Source organism: Gadus macrocephalus, chromosome 11, assembly GCF_031168955.1.
Source record: "Gadus macrocephalus chromosome 11, ASM3116895v1".
Lineage (NCBI taxonomy): Eukaryota > Metazoa > Chordata > Actinopteri > Gadiformes > Gadidae > Gadus > Gadus macrocephalus.
The window spans coordinates 11,757,407-11,783,905 of NC_082392.1; the positions used below are offsets into that span (position 1 = coordinate 11,757,407).

Here is a 26,499-nt window from a genome sequence, read left to right on the forward strand (position 1 = left end):
TGCTACGTTGTGATGCTAACACTATGTGCTGCAGTCATGTGTGCGTGTAGAGCCTTCCCCCTAAGTGTGCGTAAGCTAAAGTGTTCTTTACAGCTGTCTCTCCGGTCCATCTTACTTCCATAGAGGCTTAGAGGGGGATCTTGTACGAAAGTTGTACTTTCGTTGTAGGGGAAGAATGACTCACTTGACCTCCTGAAGTGTTACCCCGGTCACTGCGGAAAACAAAAATCAGCGCTACTCAGCAGCACAAGGAAGATCAGGAGCGCTTTTGACCTCAAGATTTTTTAATTCCTTCCATCCCTCCTTTCTCCGTGTCACCTTTTTTCCTGTTTCGCCATCGATGTCGGTGTACGTCACGCATTAACTTTGTGCCTCATTTGTCTCTTTTGTCTGTTCGTCTCTCTGCCTGTCTCTCTCTCCCTCTATCTTTCTGTTTTTGTTCTTCTCGATCCCCTCCTCACCGCCGTCCTTCTTCCTCCCATCCCGCCTCCTTGTTGTTCCTGCCATGAATTCACACGTCGACCACACATCTCCTCTTTTCGTTGCTGCATTCATTTCACATGCTTCCAAATCCCTCCCCTACACTTCCGCCCTTTCCCTCGTCCACTCTGGAAACACGATTCTCTCCGTTATCCCTCCGTCCCATTTCACCTCCCACGCCGCCTTCTGATTCATCTGTCTCTTCACTCGCCGCGTCTCCTGTCTCCTTTACCCCCCCTCGACGCATCCCCCCCTCTCTCTCCATCGTCCTCCGATTGGCCCTTCTCCTCCCTGCCCTCTCCCCGCCCCCCTCTCCCCCTCTCTCTCTGTCTCACTAGGAAACCGAGCTTTCCTCCGTGGGTTCAGCAGACCCCAGTGTGAAAACAGAAAGTGGAGAGGGAGGTGGAGAAGGAGGAGGAGGAGAAGGAAGAGGCTTGGACCGCCATCAAGGAACTCCTCCCCTGGGCGTGCACTCGGATAGCCCCGCCCACAGCACCCCCCCTCCGGACGACAGCCACCCTCCCTCTCTGCTACCTCACGTCGCGTCACAACCCACCGCCGCCACCACCACCGCACCAACCCCCACCACCACCGCCACCGCACCAACCCCCACCACCACCGCCACCGCACCAACCCCCACCACCACCGCCACCGCACCAACCCCCACCACCACCGCCACCGCATCATCAACCACCTAGTCTGAACGGAGAGCTCCATGGCAACCAAATGTCCACCCCCGTGACAACCGCACAGGCGCTCGGCGTCATGGCAACAGCAGAGGAAGAGGGAGCAGGTCAAAAAGCAACGCTTGGAGAAAGAGGACCCAATTAAAGGAGGAATTCGAAAAAACAGAAATACTGTGCCTACACTCTTCCAAATAAACAAAAAGGGTTGTTTTTTTTCTCTGAACCCAACCCTGGCCCAGCCGAACCCCGACCCCCCTAGTCATGAACCCTTTTTGGAGAGCCAGAGAGAGAAGAAATGTTTGGGGAGAGAGCTCCATGACACACCCCATGCACACCACTAAGGGCTCCTCAGTGGCTCCGCCCACAGGCTCTGTGCAGCGCCACTCTTGCAGGCCAAGGTGGTGACCGCCTATGCCCCCCCCCCCCCCCCCCCCCCTCCCCCGACGACACACTGTACACTGCTTTAAGGGGACAGCGCCGGGTACACACAGGCAGACCGTCACCATAGTAACCGCACCAATGCCGGCCGAGTCCCGCGTGACGGCTCGACGTAACGGAAAGAGAGGAAGGGGTTCACCGGAACGAACAAACAGAACGCTCCATAAGATACCGATCAAACTTCAGTCCGGTGCGGCGGCCACACTCACAGCTGGCGATGTCCACCGTGCCCATCCCCCCCGTCCCCCCGTCCCCCACCCCCCTCCTTTCCCTTTGTGCTTACAGGTGTGATAGCTGCACCTGTAGGTGGTCAGGTAGACCTAGTACCGTAGTCCTTCCTTTTAGTGCCTTTGAGCGTTATTCAACAGGGTCTTCAATAACTATGATATGATGAGGTGACAGCGGGAGAAAGCAGCAATACCATCGCTTTTATAAGAAAACTGACTCAGTGCTGGAAAAGGGACTACTGGTATTTTATTTTTTCGGGTGGGGGGAGACTGAGTTCATAAAATTTTTCTCTTCTCAATCGCAGAACTGACATGTGATCCACTGGTGCTAAAGAGAAACTAATGGTGCCATTTCCCAGGTCCAAGTGTGGTCTTCGTCTGTCTGCGTCCTCCATCTCACCTCCTCCTCCTCCTCTTCCTCCTCTTCCTCCCTGTCTTCTCCAAGGTCATGTCACTGTGTTGTGTCTTTGTCTCCGCTTCTGTGTTCCAGTTTGTGTGTACGTCTCTCATCGTCTGCTAATCCTGTCTCCGTCTGTCTGAGGAGTTCAAAATGTCACAGTTCACAGTAAAAAACCAAAGCTAAACCAGACATATAATTTGGTTATTTCTTTATTTAGCCTTTGTTTAACCAGGTTAGTCTCTTGATATTAAATAATATATATTGCATGAGAGAACTTGCCAAGAACAGCAGCCTACAAAATTTCGACATATAACAGACACCTGAATGTAGGAAGATCATAGGTAAAACAAGAAAAAACGCCTCTCATCTCAAATATGGTCAAATGAATGTAAACCATAAAATATGTCCCTCCAATGGTCTATGCTTTGAGGTTATATAACTGCAAATAACAATCCACAGATGCCTCTGTCTCTGTTTTCTCCTCTTTTAATCCCTCTCTACACTGGATTCCTTTGTCTTCTCCTGGCCTCCTCCTTATTTTATAGATAATTCATTTTTTTAATTACCTAAATAATAATAAGGGAAGTTGATGAATTGTCATTTGTTACGCTCTGACTGCACTTTCTACAGTTGATGGGTTGTGTCCAGGGGAAACGGTTGACCGTTGCGAAGTTGGAATCTCTTTCAAATCTATAAATAGTTTGTACATTTATACTATGTGTTCTCGCTAGCTTCTGGTTGCGTAGTTGCATTCATTAGAAATAAATAGCTCTGTATCAGCCAAACCTCTGACAAAGGCCTACCGCGCTTTAACCTTGAAGTCCCCGGCACGACGCTCATTGACTGGCATTCTTAACTCCAGAGACCACTAGACCATTCATTAGTGAACCCCCAGTAGGAAAGCCATGACACTGAGAACACACAGAATAATGACAGGCTGAAACATCAAATCCTGCACTCAACACTAATACCGCTGTTCTTTACTGAAGGATGAATACTTTTAAAAGACCGGTACCTTTTCTAAGAAAATCCAAAATAAAAATAAATGCCAATGCTAAGAATGTAAAGAATGTACTACCTCACGGTATTGTAAGATGCCTTTATCCAAAGTATCGTATGATACTGTGAGCGTTTAGATTGTCCGCATAACTACCTAGGTATTATTTAATCTATAATTTTGTTTTCCAAAAGGGATTTAATATATTTCTCCGTTCTTAAGACACAAACTGTCTGTTGAATGTGTTGCCCTGTCTTATCATGTGTTTGTTTATTATTTTCTGTATGAAATGTCTGCTGTAACCTGTCCTTATGTGAATTTGTGTCACTGTTTCTGTACTCATTCTGCACCAGCTCAGTGAATACTCCCAATAGGGGCATGCAGAACAAGAATCTCAGACCCGTCTGTTTCAGCTTGTTTTAAATTATTGGATGAATGTCCTATCTTTACGTCCAGGGTCAAAACGACACATTGCCATGTATCTCTTGGTCAGTTCTAGGGACTTACAATAAAATCTGAAAGAAGGGGTTAGATTCAGTAAATAGCTGAAACTGCAGACAAATCCAACACTAGCAATGTGTTTGTAAATGCTAACATTGAGCCAGTAGTAAAAACAAATCTTTGTCTTCTATTTCCACACAGCTTGTAGGGCTACTTCTTTCGATGTGTAAAGTATTTCACAAGCAGAGACGGTGAGATCATAGTGAGGCTAGAGATGACGGACGCTCGGTCGTTGAGGGGTCGTAAAAAATACCTCAGTGAAATATAAAGTGGAAAGACTCAGGTACACAAGCACTCTCCTCAGAGCTGATGAGAAACCTCCCTGAAATGAGGATGCCTTCAAACCTTTGGTCAACCCAGGGACCATCTCATCTCCTCACTCTGCTTCAGTAGCCCCTGATCAAGTCCCCTCGTCTCTTCTTCCTCTTCCTCCTCCTCTCCTTCCTCTTCGTTTTTCTTCTCTCTTTCTGCCCTCTTTTTGCTCTTCTTCTCTCAGCCACTCACAAAGCTTCGTGGAGGACATCCTGGAACCTAATTGGCTGGGCCGTGTGAAGTCCAAAGGGTGGCACAGCCAAATGTCAAGGGCCCTCTCTCGGGACGCGATTGGCTGACGAAGGGGGTACTTGGGTCCCATTGGTCCCAATCCCTTTGCTCAAAGGATGGTGCAGCGAAAGCCCAGCAAACCGGATAAGGATCTGCTGGGTGCTCCTTTTTTTATTGATTTATTGACCTTCCTTTACTTGGGCCCTCTCTCTCTCTCTTTGATTGGATCCACTGGAGTATTTTTATGCATCTGTCGCTTCGTAATTGGATATATTATAGGACTTTTCTTCGGTGGACAGGCCAAGCATTTCGGTTATCCGCTCGCCGGCCTGGCTTGCATGTGAAGACTAGCTATGCAGAAAATTGAATCAGTCGGGGCGAAGCAACTCTGAGGCCACGGGGGTCAGGCAGGGTCACAACACGAGAGAGAGAGGTGTATTGTACTGTAGGTGACACGTATTTCAAAGGTGCTTGACTTTTCTTTTTGTTTTCTGACGAAAAGCAATTTTTTTTAAGCTTTTCTTGACTCCTCTCTCTCTCATTCTCTCTCTCACTCTCTCTCTCTCTCTCTCTCTCTCTCTCTCTCTCTCTCTCTCTCTCTCTCTCTCTCTCTCTCTCTCCATGTTACTTTTTAATGACGTCATCTCTTCTTTCAAGAACTTTTCTAATTATTATTTAGACACTTACTTAAACTCCTAGTTTTAGACCTACGTGCTATTTTTCATTTTCAATAGTTTTTTCTTAATTCATAGTTTAGCCGTTCTGTTAAGGAACTCTTTTTTGACTTTGAGTTAAAGGAATCTAAATATGCACAGCCTATACACAAAAAATCTGCTTAGAAAAAATATTCAACACAATCTTGAAACTGGACAGAATGTTACTATTTATATTTGTATGATACTGCTTATTCTTACTGTAGTACATACAAAGCTATATATATATAGATATATACTCTACATCGTAAATCTTTCGGAACAGATATTTATTTCTTGATAAAGTCGGAAGCCTCTATCTGATGGAAGTTCATAAAGGATCCATTTTATATACAAACTACGTTTTCTTATTTAGACAATCTTATAGTGAACACTGAGGTGTGGGACTGTGCCCTGGAAAACTTTCTGACCAACAGGAACAAACCTGTTCCCAGCTGCTCCTCCTTCACTGACTGACAACAACAAAATGTTGCTTTGACCTGCGACCCCTCTTCCTCTGGCGTGTCATCGCTCTCCGGTTGACGCGAGTACACGGACAATGGGTAACATTTGGGTTTGCTTTTGTTTCCTTTTTTTAACCCGACAATCGCCACGGGGCTCTCCGTTCACAGACGATGTTGATGCTCTTCGGAGAAGGACAGTCCTCACAGTGTGTGGGTCATTTTGAGATTCCCGACCAAGGTCGTGTTAAGGTCTCCTCGTGAGTTTCCAGGTGAATGGATGAGTCCTTGGTTTCAATGAGAACCCACTAGACAGCATTCTGGGAGCCGTTCCAAAAGCTGTTTATTTAAATGGAGATGCTCAAACTACAAACCCCAACCCCACCCACCCCCCTTCCCAATTATTCCTCACTTTGAATCCATGGTGACAGAGAGAGATACATTATAGGCCCTGCCAAAATGAGTGAATGTGTCTGTATATAAGTGTGTGTACTGAATCAAATTGTCTGTGTATATACTGGATAAATGTGTATATATAGTATGTCTATACAGGTTGTTATTTTTTAGACATACAGAGCGTAAATAATTGATTCACCCTTTACTGTATCTCTCTCTGCCTCCACCTCTCTCTCTCTCTCTCTCTCTCTCTCTCTCTCTCTCTCTCTCTCTCTCTCTCTCTCTCTCTCTCTCTCTTGCTCTTGCTCTTGCTCTCACTCTTGCCCTCACCCTATTGCTCTGTCTCTCTATCTTGGTTTACGAATCCTGAGTGGAGGAGATGGTTTTCTAGGTGAATGGACAGCTGTGAAAGGCACTATGTGTGCCGAATCACACACTCTCACCCAGGGCTGCTGTCTCTTTGCTGCGTCCTTCAAGCTGTCAGGCGCATCACTTCAAGTGTGCGCTCATGTTGACCAACTCAAAGCTTTTTTTCCTGCAGGAGATTTGGGTGACCAAGCAATGTTTGTACATAGATAGACGAGGACAGTTATTTACACAGATCCCGATCTACAATTTGTTTGAAGCTCAAAAAACGATTTTGATTTTCAGTTCATGCTGTGTAGGTTTGCGATGGTTGTGATCCAGAGGTATATTTATTCAGACAACCCTTATATATAAATATATATATATATATTCCTTAAAATTTAGTTCGGTAAATTCCGCCCCTCAACGAGCACCGCTAACCTTTTAGCAGTTGAAGGTCTGGTTCAGCTGGCGAACGCTGCTCATGGAAGTACTTTTGCAATTTCCCATCGCTTGTTTTTGTATTGGTCCTTTTGAGTAAGTGTGCCTCCTCCTGCCCCCCCCCCCCCCCCCCCCCCCCTCCCCTCCCCTTTTACGATACTTAATAACCTTTGTCCCATCAATGGCGCCGGTTACTCATCTTCATCGCCCCCCCCCCCCACCACCTTGACAAGCCATAGCCCCCCTCCCCTCTCTAGAATCTTCTATTGTTGTTTTCAAAAGGAAAGACATTTGGTGATTTTATGGATATTACTGAACGAGTGGTGAGTGTATTGCAGTTGTATACAGATTTATTATGAATGTGGATATTCTGATCATTAAATTATTATTGTAATAATGATTTTTTGCCACTTTAATTTTGTTGATGAATAATTCCTTTGATGCAGTTGATGATAATTCCATCGTTTATTTCTTTTTTTCTTTTTAAATAAAACCGGAATTTATATTTTTCGGCTGGGTGGTTCTTGGAGATAGAAATTTGTAAATAAATTAATAAATAAACAAATAATTAAATTCTTAAGTTGGTGTTGGAATGTGTTCCATGTTATAACTCACAGACATTCTGCTTCCACAGAAGTCAACATAAAGATGAACTTAAAAGGAAATCTGTAATAGTGCAACCTTGCATTCCGATGTCTCACAAATAACGATACATGATGATATGATACATTAGGGAAAAATGTTAGTACGTATACGACTGTAAAATACTTTACTACGTATCCACCAATTCAATAATAGATTGATATGTTATATTGATGTTCAATACAAAAACTATATAGAATAAATTATCAGTCACCCAATATTACGTCCCTCACAGTCAAAGATGATCTCTTATGGAGGATAACAGGACCGTCTTTGCCCTTTGAGCTCTCAATGAATATAAAATATATGCAACATTTATTAAGACATGGGGAATACATGTTAGAGGGCATACTTCTTGACTATGATCGCGTGATTTTAAGATACAAATAGGATAATAAAAACATGATTTTGCCTTTGAGAAAATAAGCCAGAAAACATGTTGATAGTTATTGAGTGTTTGCTTAGTAGGCCTATTCTATAATTACAGAAATATATGCTACAGTACATTCCAGTACAGTGTATCATGTTTCAGCAGGATAATAATATAATAATAACATCTCTTATTAAGTTATGTTGGAATGTCGGAATGGAAAAGCAGATCAGCCAACAGTCTATCTCGGTCCTCCTCACACACACGTACGCACGCAAGGACACTCACAAACACACACACACACACAAACACACACGCACACACACAAACACACACACACACACATACACACACACACACACACACATACACATAGGCACGCACACAAACACGTGCACGTATCTCTCCCACTACCTAATAATTATTATGCCTTGTTGATTTTACAGACCTTGATGATATTTTCAAAATTGTACCTCTTGTATACCAGAAGATAAAAGTTGCCAATTATGTTGGCAGTCTGCCTGTTTAAAAAAAACTGCAGAGGGAGACATATCCACATTCCGCTTACTTTATACATTTATATATCTATTACATTCAAAAAAGGTTGATAAAGGTAGAATATTAAGAGCAGCAATTTGTATCATTGATGAATAAAATGCCAATGCGTGTCATCCTACTCTGAGTCAGTTTATATTATATATTTTATATATTCCAATTATATTTATATTATATTTACTAATTTGTCGGTAATTCAAAGGTGCTGTATTCCAAAATGTCAAGTTACCTTGTTCGTATTTGGATATGTTTGCTGCATAATTGTTCATTATTCTAAATCTGAATTGCTGGTTAGCCTGAACCACAAATTGCAGCTATTTCTCGGGGTTATGGAATCCCTGGCAACCCCGTTTTAATCTCGCAAGTACCGTGTGTATTCTCGCGACATTTGGCCAGCCACTGCTCAGAAATAATGGCCGCCTTCGTAGCAATGGTTGGAAGAGGGAACAACACAAGCAAGATATTAGAGCGTTTTAGCTGACCAGCAATACTATACGTACCGCGGCGCCCCCTTCTACCTGATCTCCAGGACGTATGGGTAGAGGGGGTATTGCCAAAGGACACAATAACGGGATAAAGACTAAGATAGACTAATATTAGCTAGGTAGCTAACAGTGTCTGGCTACCAACACGGTTGTCACTGCCGGAAAACAAGCACGAGTGTTGGGTCAGGGAGGTGTTGAGTGACTACCAACTGAATTGTTCAAACATAATTACGATTGCTAAGATGAGTGGACCAGGGCAAGACAGCGAGCCAGAAGCGAAAGTCCTTCTCATCAAGCGTCTGTACAGGTGAGTAACGTTAAGCAAGGCCGTTTTGCTCCAACTAGCCCAGGGAGTCTTCTTGGGCTAACAAACCTGGGTTATTGTATTGTATTGTACTAGCGTTAGTAGATCATTAACGCTGATAACACCGCTGACGGGATGCTTGAAGTCACTCGTACAGCTTTTTCTAAGGTAAAGAAGGCTTGATCATGAGCATGAGGGTGATCTAGAGAGAGCAGCCTCACACTATATCAAAAAAATCCCTGTTCAGTGTTGCAAAATATGCTTTTGCTAGTTAGCTGGTGTTTGTTGACCCTCCATCCAAATATTTGAGTGATAATTTTTTTTATCCACCAGTCGAAGGGAAACGAGGAAGTACACTGGCGCTCCACGATGGACATGTTCAGAACCACATTGACTCGAAATAATTCACTGGTGTTTTTTTTTTTTGTCAAGTCACAGCAATGCTGTTCTCTTCTCTTCCAACGTCAATCAGGGCGGTGGTGGAGTCTGTGCACAAGCTAGATGTCATCATCGGCAGTAAGTCGTCTTACAGGGAGGTCTTCAAACCCGAGAACATAAGCCTTCGCAACAAGTAAGTCCAGCTGTTTAGGAAAGGATACTATAAACTCCTGATTGGCATCAGTGAAGCCACGTAGTGTAAACACTGTCGACTTCTGTTGTTGTCAAGCTTTCATCATGCCCCACATTTTTTGTACCTCGAAGTGTATGTGTTGTGATTCTGCGGTACTATTTACATTCTCTCATAAGCCAGTCCTCCCCCTAGGTACACACCTTTTTGCTTTCAGAATAGCAATATATGATGCCAAGATTCTAAGCTTGTAGTGTGTGGCAATGCATTAGCTTTCATGAATACAGCACTGTGTTTTGGGAGTGTTTTGTGGCCCACAAACCTTTAGAGTGTGTGTGTGTGTGTGTGTGTGTGTGTGTGTGTGTGTGTGTGTGTGTGGTCAGATTAAGGGAGTTGTGTGTGAAGCTGATGTTTCTCCACCCCGTGGACTACGGGCGCAAGGCGGAGGAGCTGCTGTGGAGGAAGGTCTACTACGAGGTCATCCAGGTCATCAAGACCAACAAGAAGGTACCGCTGTACAATAACTGCTCTATGATATCATATCTGACCCATAAACAAGAGGGGAATTATGGTGAGGCCTAAAAAAAAAAAAAAAGTTTGGTTCCTGTTGGTTGTCAGTTGAGGTCATGGGTAGGTAGGGAATTTATTTTATTTTTTTATTTTATTTTTTCCAGCGGCAGCGAATGATAGGTAGGTTGTTTTCATTTAAAAACGAGAAAATTCGCTCATCCTTGTACAGAATGAAGAGGTGCTGTACCAAAACGTAATTATAGTTTGCATCAAAAAAAAAAATATATATATATATTTTTTTTTTATATAAAGCTCATAAAATAATTTGGGTCGCACATAAATTGACAGGGTCGGTCGGAAACCGGAACCAAACAAAAAATTTTTTTAGGCCTGATGGCGTGATGTGACTCACCTAGCATCCCTGTCAGTTGTCAAATGATCTGTTTGCTTATGAAGCCACTGCGACATTTGTGCTTGATTGGTTCCTCGGAACCTGGCAGAAAGTGTATGGCTGTTCCAATTTCTGTGTCAGCTGGTTGTTATTTTGCATGGCTGTGTTTGTGTGGGCGGAAAGAGGAACATGAGATATTTGTCTTAGATTAATTCAGATTCAAAGCTTTCATAGTTGCCTTATCTCTTTGTTATGGAAATCTTACACACGGCACCCATTGCACCTCTAAGTATCCCTCCTATGTGTTCCTTCTCAACATGTCTTTGAGTCCCGACAGGTTTTTTGTGAATATGCCCCAATTGGGACATGTTATAGCACTGGTCATGCATAGTTCTACTTGTTCTGCCTGAATTATGAAATTGTTATGCATTCATTGATACCTCATTGATGTAAATCTGCCGTTGGTTTAGATATGCATTTTGTCTTGCGACAACAACCCTACATGTAGCCGGCGGTCTAGGGCAAACACTGCCCTGGAGTGACCGGGTCGGTAGGTTGCATGTAATGTGGGCCTGTGAAAGCCCCTGGAGACAGTTATTAAATGTCTTGACCTTTTCCCTTCCCCACCATCTTATAGCACATCCATAGCCGTAGTGCCCTTGAGTGTGCCTACAGGACCCACCTGATTGCCGGGGTGGGCTTCTACCAGCACCTGCTGCTGTACATCCAGTCCCACTACCAGCTGGAGCTTCAGGATTGCATCGACTGGACCCACGTCACAGATCCCCTCATCGGTCAGTTGAAGTTCCCATGGCATGTAAATGTCACTTTATGAGGTTTTCTAACGTTGAGTTCCCCTAGCCTGCCTTTGGTCCCCCAGTAGCTAGAAATGGCGTTCGGTATAAAATGAGCACTAGGTATCCTGCTCCGCCTTTGAAAAAAACAGCTCAAATTTGCCGATTTGAAATTTTCCCCTAAGTCGTCATACATGTTACCTCCCCTTTCTCTGCCTTGCCCGACCAGAGAATTTGGCCCGCAAATGAAACAATTAGCTACGACCGTTGGAGCGCCGCGTCCGTGCGTGTGTGTGTGTGAATACACACACTGTGATGCAAGTTTACACTTCTTTGTTATTTGGATAGCTGTTCTGCTGTTGGTGTTATGGTGCATAACATGTAGGGTTCTCTGACGTCTCTGGTATTTCCACGAGACTCGTGTTGGGGGTTATCTCAGCCATGGTTGGAAGGATTTCGGGGAACGGAACTTTGGCTTTGACTCCCTGAAGAACATGAACCGCGACATGGAGGAGAAAGGGATTGTTGCCCGCGATTGTCTCCCGCTACCCTCTTCCAAGGCGTTGGTGCCTCGGCAGCGGGCGGCAGGGCTCCGTCGGGAGACAATCACGGGCAACAATCCCTTTCTCTTCAATGTCACGGTTCAGTCTACTTCAGATTGATGTGGAAGAACCAGAGACGTCGTAGAGAACCCGACGCAGTCGTTTGAGATTAAAAATATCGTCTGGAGGCGCACACAGCTTTTGGCTGTGATAATATATATTATATGATAGATATCTATGTGTAATATGATATTATTTAGATATAGAGCTCCAGGACTCCCGCCGGAGCACCCGGAATGTTCTAGAATATTTACAGAACATGACCAAAAGCTGTGTGCGCCTCGAGATGATATTTTGAATCTGAGCCATTGCGTTACATCCACTGTAAACACGAGCGCATGGTACCGTGGCCGCAAGCTGCTCAGGGCCACACCCCCACCCTCCACCTTGACCCCCCTCTAAAAAACTGCACGTTTTCGGAAAGCTCATTGTGAGACTGGCTCGTAGTGGTTGTAATTCTGCACCAAGGCTGAATTTCTTGAACGTCTTCAAGTACTGTATTAGGGGCCCACTAACAGCTATATAAAAGCATCCATAAAGTAGCATGCCATGGGACCTTTAACGCACAACACATGCACATAGGCTCTGAGAGGCATGTGGGCACGACATGCACAAAGTTACTGATAAACACCAGACCCAACACTCAAATGTTTTTCGGATTTAATTCATTTTCAAAACAAGTTTATATTACAAACTACATGTTAACCGGTTTCCCTGAATTCAAATAAGAAGAAATGTATGGCAAAAATTGACTTGTATGGCAATAACTTTCAAGAACAATGTTATGTTTAAGCAACTATGTCCAAAAATGATTTATATTCGTCACACATTTCAATATCCTAAGAGGTGGCCAACCATTCTGACCAAAATGTCTTCCGGCAGGTCGTAAGAAGCCAGTGTCTGCCTCCCCCAAGGAGATGGAGTGGGCCCAGATGGCTTGCCACCGTTGCCTGGTCTACCTCGGAGATCTAGGTAACATCAACATTGTAATATCTTGATATTGGCCTCTGTTTCTTACCAACTCTGCTCACATATAGTTTTCGTCATGTTGCGTATATGGTTAATAATTTCCATTCAGCTGGTAAGAGGCAAGTCTTCCTATTGGCTCGTTTCAGGAAATAGTTTCACTCACTCATTTGTATTCTGACATTAACTCATTTGTTTTCTACTGTCGATAACATCAAACATTTGTTATGTAAAATTCTGTATCTTTTATATTAGAACTTCTACAGTCCTCTATCTACATTAATTTCCTGTCCGGGATCAATGAAGCATTATCTTAGTCTATGTCATACGTGCCCTTGTATGCACTTGTGCCTTGTTCAGGTTGTCTTTTATTATGGTGATATGGTTGAATAGGCTTGGTACTGGTACATTAAGTTGGACCAACACTGATTCAAGTAAGCAGTTCAGCTCTTCTTCTGGACTCAGTACATGTAGGGAGATGGTTTCTCCTCTGTGTGTTCTGTAGCAAAGTGTTGGCATAGTGTGGTAATCCTGTTCCAATTTGACCATCTGTTTAACGCTTTAAACATCCATGCCCCTAACTGCTAGAACAAGTTGGGTTGTACAAATACAGCAGTGTTTTATTTCTCCCCCAGCCCGGTACCAGAATGAGCTGGCAGGGGTGGAGGCGGAGCAGCTGGCAGAGAGGTTCTACCACCAGGCCCTGTCTGTGACGCCCCATGTCGGTGAGAGCCTTCCTCCTAAAGCCCTAGCACTCCAGCCTTTGTATGCTTGTATCTACATGCACAGGCCTGAAGAATCTGGTCAAATATTTCAGTGTACCAGATGATCATGAAGTTAAAGGAAAAATGTAGGAATGTTAAAGGATGTTTCTTTTAAACGGATTTCATGAAAATGAAGTCATATTTTCCCTTAACTAGTTGAATCTTTGTGCAGGCATGCCTTTTAACCAGTTAGGAACTCTGGCTGGGAGCAAGTTCTACAATGTGGAGGCAACCTACTACTACCTGCGCTGGTGAGACCTTTTTTTCCTGTCCTCACTAACACCAGTCCATAAAGTGTCCAATCATATTCATCCTGTTAGATTTCAGCTTATTTCTAAACTGTTCAGACAGACTCTGCGTTGTGTATTTTCAGTCGTAGTAGTAATTCTTGAAGTTGAAATCAAAGCAGCTTGACAGGTTGGATTAGAGGGTTGAATAGATGGTTTATTCCAGGATGTAATACAGCGAGATACAGACTTAGGTTGAATAATCTATAGTGGACCCGGTGGTCGATGACTTGTTCCTTGGCTGTCGAACCCTCTTCTCGTCGAACCAAAGGGTTGGGGCGAGTATGATACAAAAAGGGGATATATGAATAACACGAAAACAGACGCACTCTCAGCATTGATAAGGCATCTGGCCCTGGCTATGTCCCGGAGGACCAGGTCGGTTCAACCTTGTTGAGACATAACAATGGCAGAACACACCAAAATACACCAACATTCTACAATCCTAATTAATATAGTCCAATCATGTCCCTCCATATAATGACTACCTATTCTGTTCAGACTTAACCCTCACTTTACCACAGCACTTTTGTCCAATCATACCGTTCCTTTCTTCCGGTGTGTCCCCCAGCATCCAATCAGAGACCCCCTTCGAGGGCGCCTACGGCAATCTGAAGCGCCTGTTTGACAAAGCGTCCAAAATGTACCAGCAGGTGAAGAAGCAGGAGATGAAGAAGCTCTCCCCATCGCGACAAAGGTCAGTGGGTGGATTCTGAAGGTCAGTGGGTGGATTCTGAAGGTCAGTGGGTGGATTCTGAAGGTCAGTGGGTGGATTCTGAAGGTCCGGGGAAAACTGTTGAAACAAAAAACAAATCAATCCGTTTATTCCCTCTAAAACAGACCTAACCTTCTAGGTTCTATAATGTAACTTTTTATGCATACATGCATTCTACGACTCATTGACTGTATACACCTCATTTTACTATTATCGCCCTGTACTTATGTAAAAAAAAGGTTGGTCGGTAAGTCACCAAGCTTGACCCTGCTAGCAAAACATGAGAAGTACACTGTACATCATGTTCCTATGCATCTTTCTTTCCTTTTTTAAAACAACTTTTAATAATGCCAACTGTCACTAAAAGCACTTCTGGCCTGTGTGTTTAACCTTTGACCCTTTCCCCAGGTCCAAAGACATCAAGCGTCTGTTGGTGAGCTTCATGTACCTCCAGAGCCTGCTGCAGCCCAAGAGCAGGTGAGGTTTTACAGACGATACAACGTCTTTCCTCATGCGTGTATTTATCAGTCTTTCATCCTGATCTCCTCACCTGACCTCGCCTCGTTCTTTTCTCATCTGGCTGCGTCTGAATCTTTCTTTCTCTGTCTCTGTCTCTCTCTTTGTCTCCGTCTTTGTCTAACACTCTTTCTCATTGTCTCTTTCTCACCCTTGATCTCTGCTGTGTCCCTCCCTCTGTCTTTGTCTCTCTTACCCTCACTCTCTGTGTCTCTCTCTCTGTGTTTGTCTATCACTCTCTCTCAAACGTATGCATCTCCTGCTGACCTCTCCCCCCCCCCTCCCCCCAGCCTGATGGAGGCAGAGCTGACGTCTCTGTGCCAGTCGGTGCTCGAGGACTTCAACCTGGTGCTCTTCTACCTCCCCCCGCCCCCCCACTCCGGAGTGGGCCCCCACCTGCCCAGTGTGGAGGAGGAAGAGGAGGAAATGCCACAGCAGCTGCAGTTGGCCCACAACGCAGACCCCACTAGCCCCTCCCCTACAATGCCCGACGCACTGGTTTTCAAGATGGTGGTCACCTGCCTGATGGTCGTGCACAGTCTCAAGAGAGGAGGTGGGAGTAGTCACCTGGGTGGGGGTGGAGGGTGCAGAGTGGTCATGATTGTGTGTTGTGTGGGGTGTGTTTCTTACATTTTAAGGGTAATTATTTTGTATGCCAAGTTTTGTCCCACATAAAGGTAATTCAGATAATAGACCATAGAAGATTAACATCTCAGAGGGAATGTCATCTAAATGTAAAATGAACAAAAATGCCAGTGCACATTTTCAACAAACCTACTTCTATGAAGTCCCGGCAAGTCGGAAGTTCTGGAAGTCTGTTGCCAGTACCCTTTGAGTCGGGCTGACGCATGCCTTGATGTTGTGCTTGCAGGGTCAAAGCAGTACAGCGCATCCATAGCCTTCACGCTGGCCCTGTTCTCCCACCTGGTCAATCACGTCAACATCCGCCTGCAGGCGGAGCTGGAGGACGGAGAGAGCCAGGTCCCAGCACTCCAGGCTGACAACGCAGGTGAGTACCTCCCCTGGGGCTTCCTTTGAATCCGGCTTGCAGTAGGAAGTCACCTGGTCAAACTCTCGGAGGGAAGGCTCCAGCCTGCTCCACAGATGTAAATAACGACATGACAAATACTTCTCTGTTTTAAGTAAGTGTCAGGGAGACCTTTAGTGCATTTTTCCTGTGGGGAGAATCTCCTGACTAAATACCCACTATGACTGCAGGCTACTCCAGTTTCTTCCCAGTGGGGATGCATTGCCTGATTCTGTGTACACAACAATCCTGCACTTCAGTCGGAGATTGATGCATCCCTCAATATACAACGATGTGTGTGTCTGCAAAGTGTTTATCTCAATGATAATGATGTGAGAAGTGTGTTCTATTCAGCAATATTCTAGAGTCAAACAGAGAAAAGAGGCTAATTGATCCATATATTTAAACTCTGACCTCAAGTGTGTGGGGAAGGGGGTGTAGGTGTTTGACTCTGGGTGTTTGACTCTGGGTGTTTGACTCTGGGTGTTTGACTCTGGGTCTTTGACTCTGGGTCTTTGACTCTGGGTGATTGACTCTGGGTGATTGACTCTGGGTCTTTGACTCTCTTGACCCAGATGACCAAGAGACGCAGGACCTATTGCAGCCTCTGGCGGACCCCAGTGAGACGAAGCCCCTGGTGAACGGCTCCCTGGCACCCGACCGGGACGCCCAGAAAGACGGGGAGAAAGACGACGGTCAGGGCCTCGAGAGGAAGGAGAGTGGGGAGGAGTGCAAGGAGGAGAAGGAGGAGCAGGAGGAGAAACGGCGGCAAAAGAAGAAGTACACGCGCATTTCCCACCTCCGCCGGCGCCGCTGCGGACGGAAGGACGTCCACGCCGAGGACGAGAGCGACCTGAGCGAGGGCTTCGAGAGCGACGAGGAGGATGAGGAGGAGGAGGATGACGGCGGCGGGAGGAGCTCCGTCGACCCCGTCGAACCTGCCGTCAACTCCTCTTCCTCCTCCGCCTCCAAGAAGGAGGTGAAGCGGGACGAGGTCAGCTGGGCCACCGGCTCAGAGGAAGAGGAGGAGGAAGAGGAGGGCGGCACCGCCTTCGACGTTGAGACCGACTCGGACATGAACAGCCAGGAGTCCCGCTCGGACCTGGAGGACATGGAGGAGGCGGAGAGCTCGGAGCCCCCCGAGGGACGGCCCCGACCGCAGGGGCCGCAGGACCACGAGGAGGGCCACGGGGCGGAGGAGCAGAAACGCCAGGAGGGCGGCGGCGACACCCCTCCCGCCACCAACGGGCCGCTGTTGCCGGGCAACGACGCCAGCATCATCAGCAGCAACCTCCAGGCCATGTCCTCACAACTCTTCCAGGCCAAGCGCAGCTTCCGCCTAGCCCCCACCTTTAGCAACATGCTGCTGCGCCCCCCGGGCTCCGCCGCTTCTGCCAGCCCCGCCCCTGCTCCCACCACCACTGCTTCCCCTACCCTCGAGAACCCGCCCACAGCCGGGGACACGGCCCCTAGCGACGTGACTCCCCACACTGTCAATGGAACCAACGAAATCGGTAAACCAACTGTCAATCTCTGTTCTCAAACTGTTTCAGTTTTTGATCATCATTAAATCTTTAGAGTGCTGTTTGGTCTGTAATGATTTAGTTAATGTAGGAGCATTTTATATACTATATACTGCACCTTCTTTTCAACAGATTTGGACTCTGATTCGGAAGGCAGCCAGCATAGCAACCCATCAGCATGTAGTGAAAAAACCCTTTCAGAGAAGATGCAGATCCTGACCACTCAGGGCCTTATTCAAGTTGTGAAGGTCTTCATTGATTGGCTGAGAACCAATACAGATATAATCCTCATGTGTGCCCAGGTAAGTTTTAAAATGTGTGCCAAATTTATTTTTTTCTCCATGCAGCAAGATTCTCATATTAAAAAATGTGTCAGTATTATGTCCCCTGATATTTTTAAAGTTACATTTTTAATATCCTTTTAGGTGCTACATAAAGAAAGCTTATAATATACTGTTCGTAAGTAGTATACTATTACTGATCATCTAATCTCTGGTTGTGTGCAGAGCTCCCAAAGCCTGTGGAACAGACTGTCAGTCCTGCTAAACCTGCTCCCAGACGGAAGCAAGATGCTGGAAGCAGGTGAGTCCACCACCCTGCCTATTGTCCCTCCCTCGTTGAGACGGGCTCATGGAATGGATTTGTACATGAGGAAGCTCTGAGATTAAGGTTTTTATCGGATTTCGTCTTAACCAACTCGAATGCTAAAGTTTAGCCTGGCTACTGCCAGACCAAACTCAATCGTAGATTGCACGTTGGCCTGGGGAAGCTGCTGTCATTTTCTTCAGCTCAAGAGGCGTGATCATCAGGCCTAGTTCAACTGACTCTATACGTAATTGGCTGCTTGCCGCCGCTTCCCTGTCATCCTTGTGTTAAACCAGCCAATAGTGCGCCACGGGGGAGAAGCCAGCTTGGTGATTGGCTCCCGTAAAAACGTATCGGAAGAAGAAAGAAATGTATTGCTCTTCTCCAGACCCTTTTGCAGGGCGAATTCAAATTGCCGGCAGAATGGGCGGGGCTACTCAGTCTAGCAAAAGTTCTGTGTTGTAGTCAAATGTAAACCACTTCTACTTGGCCTACCGAATCAGGTTCTGAATCCTGTGTGATCATATACACCATTAAGAGGCAGGTCAAGGACCTTCTATGCGTTGTCCCTATTCACCTACCATTTGGTTGTTTGATAGACTCTTTTATACCCTGAAATGTTGGACTAAACACAATATTGGATGCATCCTCACCACTGGACTACACCATACTTTTAATGTCCCTTAAGGGCTTCACACACAAAAGCTGTGTGTGCGTGTGTGTGTGTGTTTCCTTGGCGACACTACATGTTTCAAACCGTCTCCTTCATGCTGTTGGTCAACATTCCAACAGGTGAATGTGGACCAACAGGAGGAGACTAGCGCCCACTCACCTGCGTTCCTCCCTTGTGTCTTCACCTTGTCGGCCCATGTGGTCTTAACAGATCTGTTGACCGGCTGACAAGTGACATGGTTAGTAATGGTTAGAGAGTAGTCCCAAGGCTGTTATTCTATGGCCCAGTTCCTTGAAATAGTTTACATATATCCAATTACCACTTATAAATCATTGATATTTATCTATTTATTTTATTATCTAATTCTTCATCAGACTGACTTTTGTTAATAACAAGAGAAGTAGGAATAATCGGGCTATATAATAATTTATACTTCTTCATATTTGGCTGTATAATAACATAATGATAACCAACTACCCATACAATATATAATCTTCTATGAAGATGCTAGATCAAACAAACCAAACTTAGGACGAGCAGGTAAAAGCTTGGTTTCTCCTTACCCTGTTGGAGTTTAAGGCTTCTAAAGTAAACATTAGAGCTGCAGAGTGAAGGTGGGTTAAGGATTGGAGTATGCCTGTCAAGACCCCCCGGGAAGACTGTCAATGGGAGGCGTCAGCGGAGGTGGTACCTCCAGGCTGACCGGTGCTGGCTGTGTTTCAGAGCTGGGCCTGAGCCCGGAGGTGGCAGCCCTTCTGGGGGAGTGCGAGCAGCCCGGCCTGGTCCAGAGCCTGCTGCTGCCGGAGGACCTGGCTCTGCGACACCTCCCGGCCCTGGGCCTCGCCCACCGCCGCCTGGACTACTCCCGCCCCCGGCCCGCGCTTAGCCCCCTGCAAGAGGTGGGAGCACACACACACACACACACACACACACACACACACACACACACACACACACACACACACACACACACACACACACACACACACACACACACACACACACACACACACACACACATCTAATTTCAGCCCAGGTTTAGGAGAATCACACCTTTGTGTTGGGGAGATGTTCAGCAGTCTGTCGCCTACATTCATATACCATGGAGACTACACTGCTAGAGGTTGCTCGTGCCCGCATGCGTGTGGGCACTTTCTTCACAACAGTTTTCCAGTGTGTGTGTTCAACAGTTTTCAAACTACATTATGGTCTTTTATTGTACGTAACTTTCTCCGCACTTCTTTCTGGTTCCTCTCCCTGCCCCCTAGTGTGTTGTGCGTGTGTGCTGCATCCGCAGTTTTGGCCACTTCCTCACCAGTCTCCAGGGCAACGTGCTGCACTTCAACCCGGAGGCGGGCATCTTCACCAGCATCAGCCAATCGGAGCAGGACAACCTGGTGCAGCAGGCCAAAGCCCAGTTCCGCATGGTAAGTGACCGCTCAGTCACTGACTGTTACTTGTACTACAATAATTATTGAATTAGGTAGTGTTAAATCAATCCAAGAGAAGGGAAATCCAGAATGCAATTAGGGCAGCATGACGTGATACTTTAGTGATACTGTGGAGACTGGTTGAATGTGTTTATATCAGCCTCCTGTTTGTCCAGGCAGAAGAGGAGGCGCGTCGGAACCGCCTGATGCGGGACATGGCCCAGCTCAGACTGCAGGTCAGGAGGTCATCACTCATGCTGTTATCCGGGTTGTGGTGCATGTGGTGCATGGACCAACATGAACAGCCCTCTCCACTGGCACAGTGTTGTAAAATAAATATGATGGAAATATTAATGACATTCTTTTATGGGTTACATTGCATCTACTTGGTGGGGTAGATTCATGTGCATTTTGATTTTAACTTCAAAACATTTTGTAGGCTATATGCATTTGCTGCAGAAGTGCTGGAACTTCCTACCATATTTCCTTAATCAGTAAAACTAACTTCAGTACTACCTCATCCATGATTTCAGGAACTTGAACATTAGTCACCGTATTATAATAACCTTTGTATATTCACCTTACACCTTTTGTGTTTATTGCTCGTGACTCATGTATTATGGTTCTCCACCTGCAGTTGGAGGTTTCCCAGCTAGAGGGCAGCCTGCAGCAACCCAAGGCCCAGTCCTCCATGTCTCCCTACCTGGTCCCAGACACTGCAGCTCTCTGCCAGCACCTCAACCTCATCCGCCAGCTGGCCAGTAGCGGCTGCTTCATCGTCATCATCCCACGCACAGGTAGGAACCTCTGGGCAAAGGTCAATACCTAGGCCCCTCCCTCTTTGGCCACAGGTTACCCTGATTTCCTCTCTGGGATTGATAAAGTACATTCTATTTTGGGTACCTACCCCTTGGATTACATGGGCACAAATCAGTATCTAGCCCAGTTACTAGTATAGTGGGTGTTTGACTCTGTGACAAAACGTACTGCCTTCAATCCTCATGTGAACTGTTGCGATCTGTGAACAGTAGGAGTTATATTTTAGTCCCAGCTGGTTCAGCCAAGTGTTCCAGGTCTCTTACTGCTCTTGTGTGTTGTAGTGATTGATGGGCTTGACATGCTGAAGAAGGAGAACGCGGGAGCAAGGGACAGCATTCGCTTCCTGGAGTCAGAGTTCCGTAAAGGCAACAGGTGAGGGGATGTCAATCAAACTTTTCTTTCTGTTAGAAAGCTATCTTCCAGGTGGCATGCCTCTGATGTAATGACTCAATGATTGATTCTGTTTCTGTTCTCGGCCCAGGTACATCCGTTGCCAGAAGGAGACGGGGCGGAGCTTTGAACGGGACAAGCTGAAACGGCAGGACATTGAAGCATGGTAAGCCAGCAAAGGGATAACGGTTGGAGGCATGCAAATGCACCTTCTGCCCAGATCAGAAATTATTGTGTTTGCATAAGGAGAAATGAGGAATGGTCAAAGAAGAAAAACAAGGTAAACAATCCACAAGTGTCAAACATTTGCCCACTGATCTTGCACAAAATTGCATATTTTGTGACTGTATTAAAAGAGGTAATACATTTAAAATTAGAGATGTCCGATATTATCGGCCCGATATTAGCATAAAAATGTAATATCGGTCAATATCGGTATCAGATTTTTTTTGCCTTAAAACCGATAAAATATTTTTTTTTTTCTTTCTTTATAGCTCAAATAAATGTTTTCAAAATTGTGCAGTACAGTGCACATTGTAATTGACTCATATTTGTGCATTTATTCAATTAAGGTTATTGAGTTTTAGTTAAAGAAACATACTGCTATGTTGCACATAGTTGTTCAGGTACAATGTTTTATCATTTGTGAAGTCAAGTTTGCCCTATTTGTTGTGGGCATTGTCAAGATTATCTCAGGGAGAGTGTAATCCAAACTGTTGTCTGAGACCATTAAAAAAATAAAAATAAACATGGCACTTTTCCCTTAAATTAAGTTGAAGTATTTTTCTTATTTTGCACAGACAATGTTAACATTTGGAAAGCCTTGTTGCATTCAAGAATGCATCCAGTGGGGCATCATAATAACATTAAGCATGTTGTGTTAATTCCACAACAGGAGATATGTAATGTTACCTAAATTAGGTTTGAGGAAAAATAACCCAAATATCGACATCGGTATCGGCTGATATCGGAATCGAAAATTTAGAGTTGGACAATATTGCATATCGGATATCGGCAAAAAAGCCAATATCGGACATCCCTATTTAAAATTATCTCATCATTTTCTTCTCGAGTTTGTTTATTCTCTTTCCTGATTGGCTGCTCTGTTCCCAGGCATCTGTACAAAATGGTGGACAGCTGCCGCCAGCTCACCATCTCCCAGAGCAACGGAGATGATGACACGGCCGGCATGGTAACCATTCTGACGGGTCACGCTGTGGAAGAGCTAAGCTCTCGCTCTGCGACAATGAAGGTCAGTCTCCCAGATATAAAAACAAACTTGTGTTTATTCACACTGGTTTAGACTACCAGATGTCAAGATGAGAAGATTATATCAGTCTGAGTAGCAGGCACCACAGAGTGGTTACCGATGTTTTTTTGTTATTTATTACCCCTTTTGTGTCAGGGGAACAAACCCTAACCCCCCACGCACGCAAGCACCTCGTATACACGCACACACAATGACACAGGGAGGGGCTTTTATGATTTGTATGAAATCAATCTGTTTATTTCAACAACTGCGCCATCAACATTCAACATCAAAATGATTTCAACGTGGGCTTAGGCAGATAGGCCTACATGCGCTGAAAACGGATCGCTATTTATTTTACTGAACACAACCTGCATGACGGTGAAATAGACTATAGTACATATGGAAACTATGGCCAAAAAAAAAACTTCACACGGTGTCTATTTGTTACCAGCATTCGTAGTGTTGATCAGCTGAGAAATAGTCCGCCAAAGACGTTGCCATCGCTTGGCAACCGAGGACGCTGGGGTTGACCAGACTACTTGCGAAGTGATACGACGGAAGACAAAAAATCCACTTTCCTTGACAGCGGTCATTATATGCTTAGCAACGGTGAATTATCAAAAAATTATTAAACACCGGAAGTTGTGAAGGCCCATGCAAGTGAACAGAGCGTTCAACAGCATTGAGAGGAGCCGTGTAATAACTAAAGATAGTCACATTCATTATTAGATTTTCTACGTGACTCCGACTATTCGACGATCGTTGCCCATCCCTACTATACAACTGCCTACTCAATGAGAAGAGTTCAGTACTTGCATAGCCCACAAAACAACAAACTGTATATCGCTGATCTTTCTCCGAGACAGTGAAATACTCCCACACGGCCGACATTTTCTTTCACTTTTATTTGTAAACAAACCACATGTGCGCGCGGCACCCACCTGCTTACGTCATCATGCCAGAGGCGTGTCCAGCCAGCTGCTGTTATGGCTGGTATTATTAGTAGCCTACCACCTGTTGCATCTTTTCCGCAACTGCAAGTCAGACCGCAAATAACCAACACAACATTTAGCCAGCGCAAAATTGATATGACACAACAGATAAACATCGGCCACTGCCATCGGTGAATGTCATCTTATTTCCCGATAGACCGATGGCAGTCAACAACGCGAACATCGGCCGTTACCGATGTTCTTCCGATAAATCAGTGCATCCCTACTTGCAATCTGTGAGGAAGGATGTGAACAGGGAAAGTGCAGAGATTTTGGTTCAATTTGACAAAATCTGCTGAAAGGTTACTGCAGAAAGACAGCAGAGGAGATGGAGGCTGTTCTAGCAGTGTGAAGTTTATCTGTGATGGCAAGGAAGGCTATCTCAATTGACTGGCTTGCCTTCAATCCAGCATGGTGAGGGACCAGAAAATTGCAGAGGAGACGGAGGAAAGAGTTATGGAAATAAATTGCAGAAGGGAGACCAGTCGGTAAATCTGATGGGCATTTTTGGTTACTTTGAAAAAGGGTTCACTCTTGCTGCTTTAACCCTTTCTCTAAAAAAGGTGGGAAAGAGTTGTTATTGTGATGGGTGGGGAAATTGACTGGTGCACCGTTGGGTCCCCAGGCGGCGGTCCAGGCAGCGAGCGCGGCAGGCATGGAGCTGAAGAACATGGTGGAGTTTTACCGGCAGTGGAAGGAGATTGGCTGAGAGGTCCCAGCGGGGCGGGGTTTCGGCGCCGTGGACCGCCGATCGATTCAAACACTCGCTCCCTCTCTCTATCACTCTCTCTCTCTCCCACTCTTTTGCTCTGTGTGTATCTCCGTCTCAGAGGTAAAAACAACTCAAAGGAAAGGAGGAAGGATAGACGAAAAGGAAAAGGATGGATGGAAAAGGAGAAAGGAGTTGGGCTAAGGAGGGCTGTAAAGGTGAATACAGTGGAGGAGATGAAGGGTGAAACGGAGCTCAAAGTAACGGTAGATCTCTCCCCCCTACCTCCTCACTCCCACTCTCCCGCACAAAAAAAAAATTCCCCCAGTGTAAACAGTGACCCCTAGTGGTCTGGATGAGGAAATGGTGGGGGTGGGAGGGATGCTACACATCTTTAAAGGGCTGCCAGTTCACACCCTAACCAGGCATAAACTGTATATGTTAGCGACCAAGAGTACATGCGCCGTCAAGAGCGAATCTCTTGCAAACACACACATACATACACAAGCTCACACACATACAAACTCTCATGCTCGGATACATCCATCTAGGTATATAGTAGAGCTGTGTTTGTCTTTTTTGCTTCGTCCTTCCTGTCCCCTGTGTTTGAGAGCACGGAGCTTCCTGTCCAGCGTCCGGTAGCCAAAGGGTTTTGGTCAAGGCCAAGCTGTGGAAGGAAAAGTGTGTTTTCTGAAAAAAGAGAAAAAGAAAAGTACACACACACTGTTAACTTGACAACTCGGGCCGGCCAAGCTACCGGTTCTAAATCTCAGACAGGGCCTGGTAACCTGTCTATGAGAGGGGCAAGATGGCGGGCTTCACCATCTCTGGGATATGCTCTCCTATGTGGCTAATCTATTCTTTCTCCCACCCTCCATTATTTGCGATGTAATTTTGTTACTAGTGACTAATGTATTGCTGTTTGTGTAGGATCAAATATCTATATATGTATATACATATGTATGTGTATATCTACATATATGTGTATATATATATGTATATATGTGTAAATGGCGGGTTGTGCCCGATTGTGGTTTTAATTTGGATTTTATTTTTGTACCCAAACAATTTTCTTTACTTTTGCTTATTTCTGTTTTTGTAAGCAGTCGCTGAACGAAACGCGAAGAAATGTCAGGGGAAGGGGAAGAGATTGTTGTGTATTGTTCCAACGAAAAAACAAATAACTTGCTCTTACTCTTCTGAATAAGACTAGTGCTAGTAACTCTGGGTGGATTCGTAATGTCATTTTGTTTGATAACGGGTGTGATCATCATCGACATCTGTTAAATGCTGTCCACGAGGGGAGAGGGGCTTGTACACCAACCCTTAGGAAATTGCGGTGGGCCTAGTACTGACACCTGTGAACCCCTCGATGCCATGCCTGTCTACCGTCACCGTTTCCATAGCAACTGATCTGTAATACACAGCGTGGAGGAAAGGCAGTGTGTGTGTGTGTGTGTGAGAGAGTGTGTGTGTGTGTGTGTGTGTTGCCTCACATTGAACAATAAAGAGAAGCCCGTCTAACATCCTCGTCTGTGTTTTATTGACTGGAATCTCAATCAGATCTGTTGCGGAGATATGTGAACTACTTCTGAATCGAACTGGTTTCAGTTCTATCAAAATTAAAACTTCACTACCCTTAATCAACCAACTGCTTGAAACTCATTAAGCCCTTTAAAAAAAAATAACTGGCTCCCTCTAAAACTAGGTCTCGGCTATTCCTCGCTTTCACGGTTAGCTCTCATGCCCCCTTCTGCTGTGGGCCCCATGCCCACCAGTGACTAAGCAAAGTGCCCCAGGCTGAGTATAGCCAAATCCTCGGACTCTATGGACTGAATAACCACTGATAGATCTTTGGCAAACGGGTCAGACTTCTTTTGTTCATTTCTTCATGGGAAGGGTGGGCAGTTCTCTCGTCTAGGTCCACATCAACTCTGGGGTGTGAAGTTTATGAGCATAAAATGTCTTAAGGCGCTTTCGTCATTAGAATGTTGATGAAAAGGTCATTTTTAACCGTTGGAAA

At 45.4% G+C, this 26,499-nt stretch overlaps 1 protein-coding gene and 1 long non-coding RNA gene across 2 annotated transcripts; both read left to right on the top strand.

Moving 5' to 3' along the window:
• The first annotated feature begins 8,547 nt into the window (after positions 1 to 8,547).
• On the top strand, positions 8,548 to 26,004 carry smg5 (SMG5 nonsense mediated mRNA decay factor). The gene is made up of 22 exons (XM_060064508.1): positions 8,548 to 8,966; positions 9,436 to 9,534; positions 9,915 to 10,038; positions 11,070 to 11,226; positions 12,711 to 12,800; positions 13,430 to 13,519; positions 13,731 to 13,809; positions 14,417 to 14,542; positions 14,969 to 15,037; positions 15,367 to 15,629; positions 15,948 to 16,085; positions 16,679 to 17,617; positions 17,759 to 17,928; positions 18,133 to 18,208; positions 19,608 to 19,783; positions 20,153 to 20,311; positions 20,491 to 20,544; positions 20,946 to 21,111; positions 21,415 to 21,505; positions 21,615 to 21,689; positions 22,637 to 22,775; positions 24,393 to 26,004. Exons 1-22 carry the CDS (start codon positions 8,902 to 8,904, stop codon positions 24,474 to 24,476), a joined length of 3,429 nt encoding a protein of 1,142 aa, XP_059920491.1. The 5' UTR covers positions 8,548 to 8,901; the 3' UTR covers positions 24,477 to 26,004.
• Positions 11,403 to 12,390, top strand: LOC132467306 (uncharacterized). Its single transcript, XR_009527987.1, has 2 exons — positions 11,403 to 11,655; positions 11,787 to 12,390. It is a non-coding gene; the product is annotated as an uncharacterized LOC132467306 (long non-coding RNA).
• Positions 26,005 to 26,499: the final 495 nt, after the last annotated feature.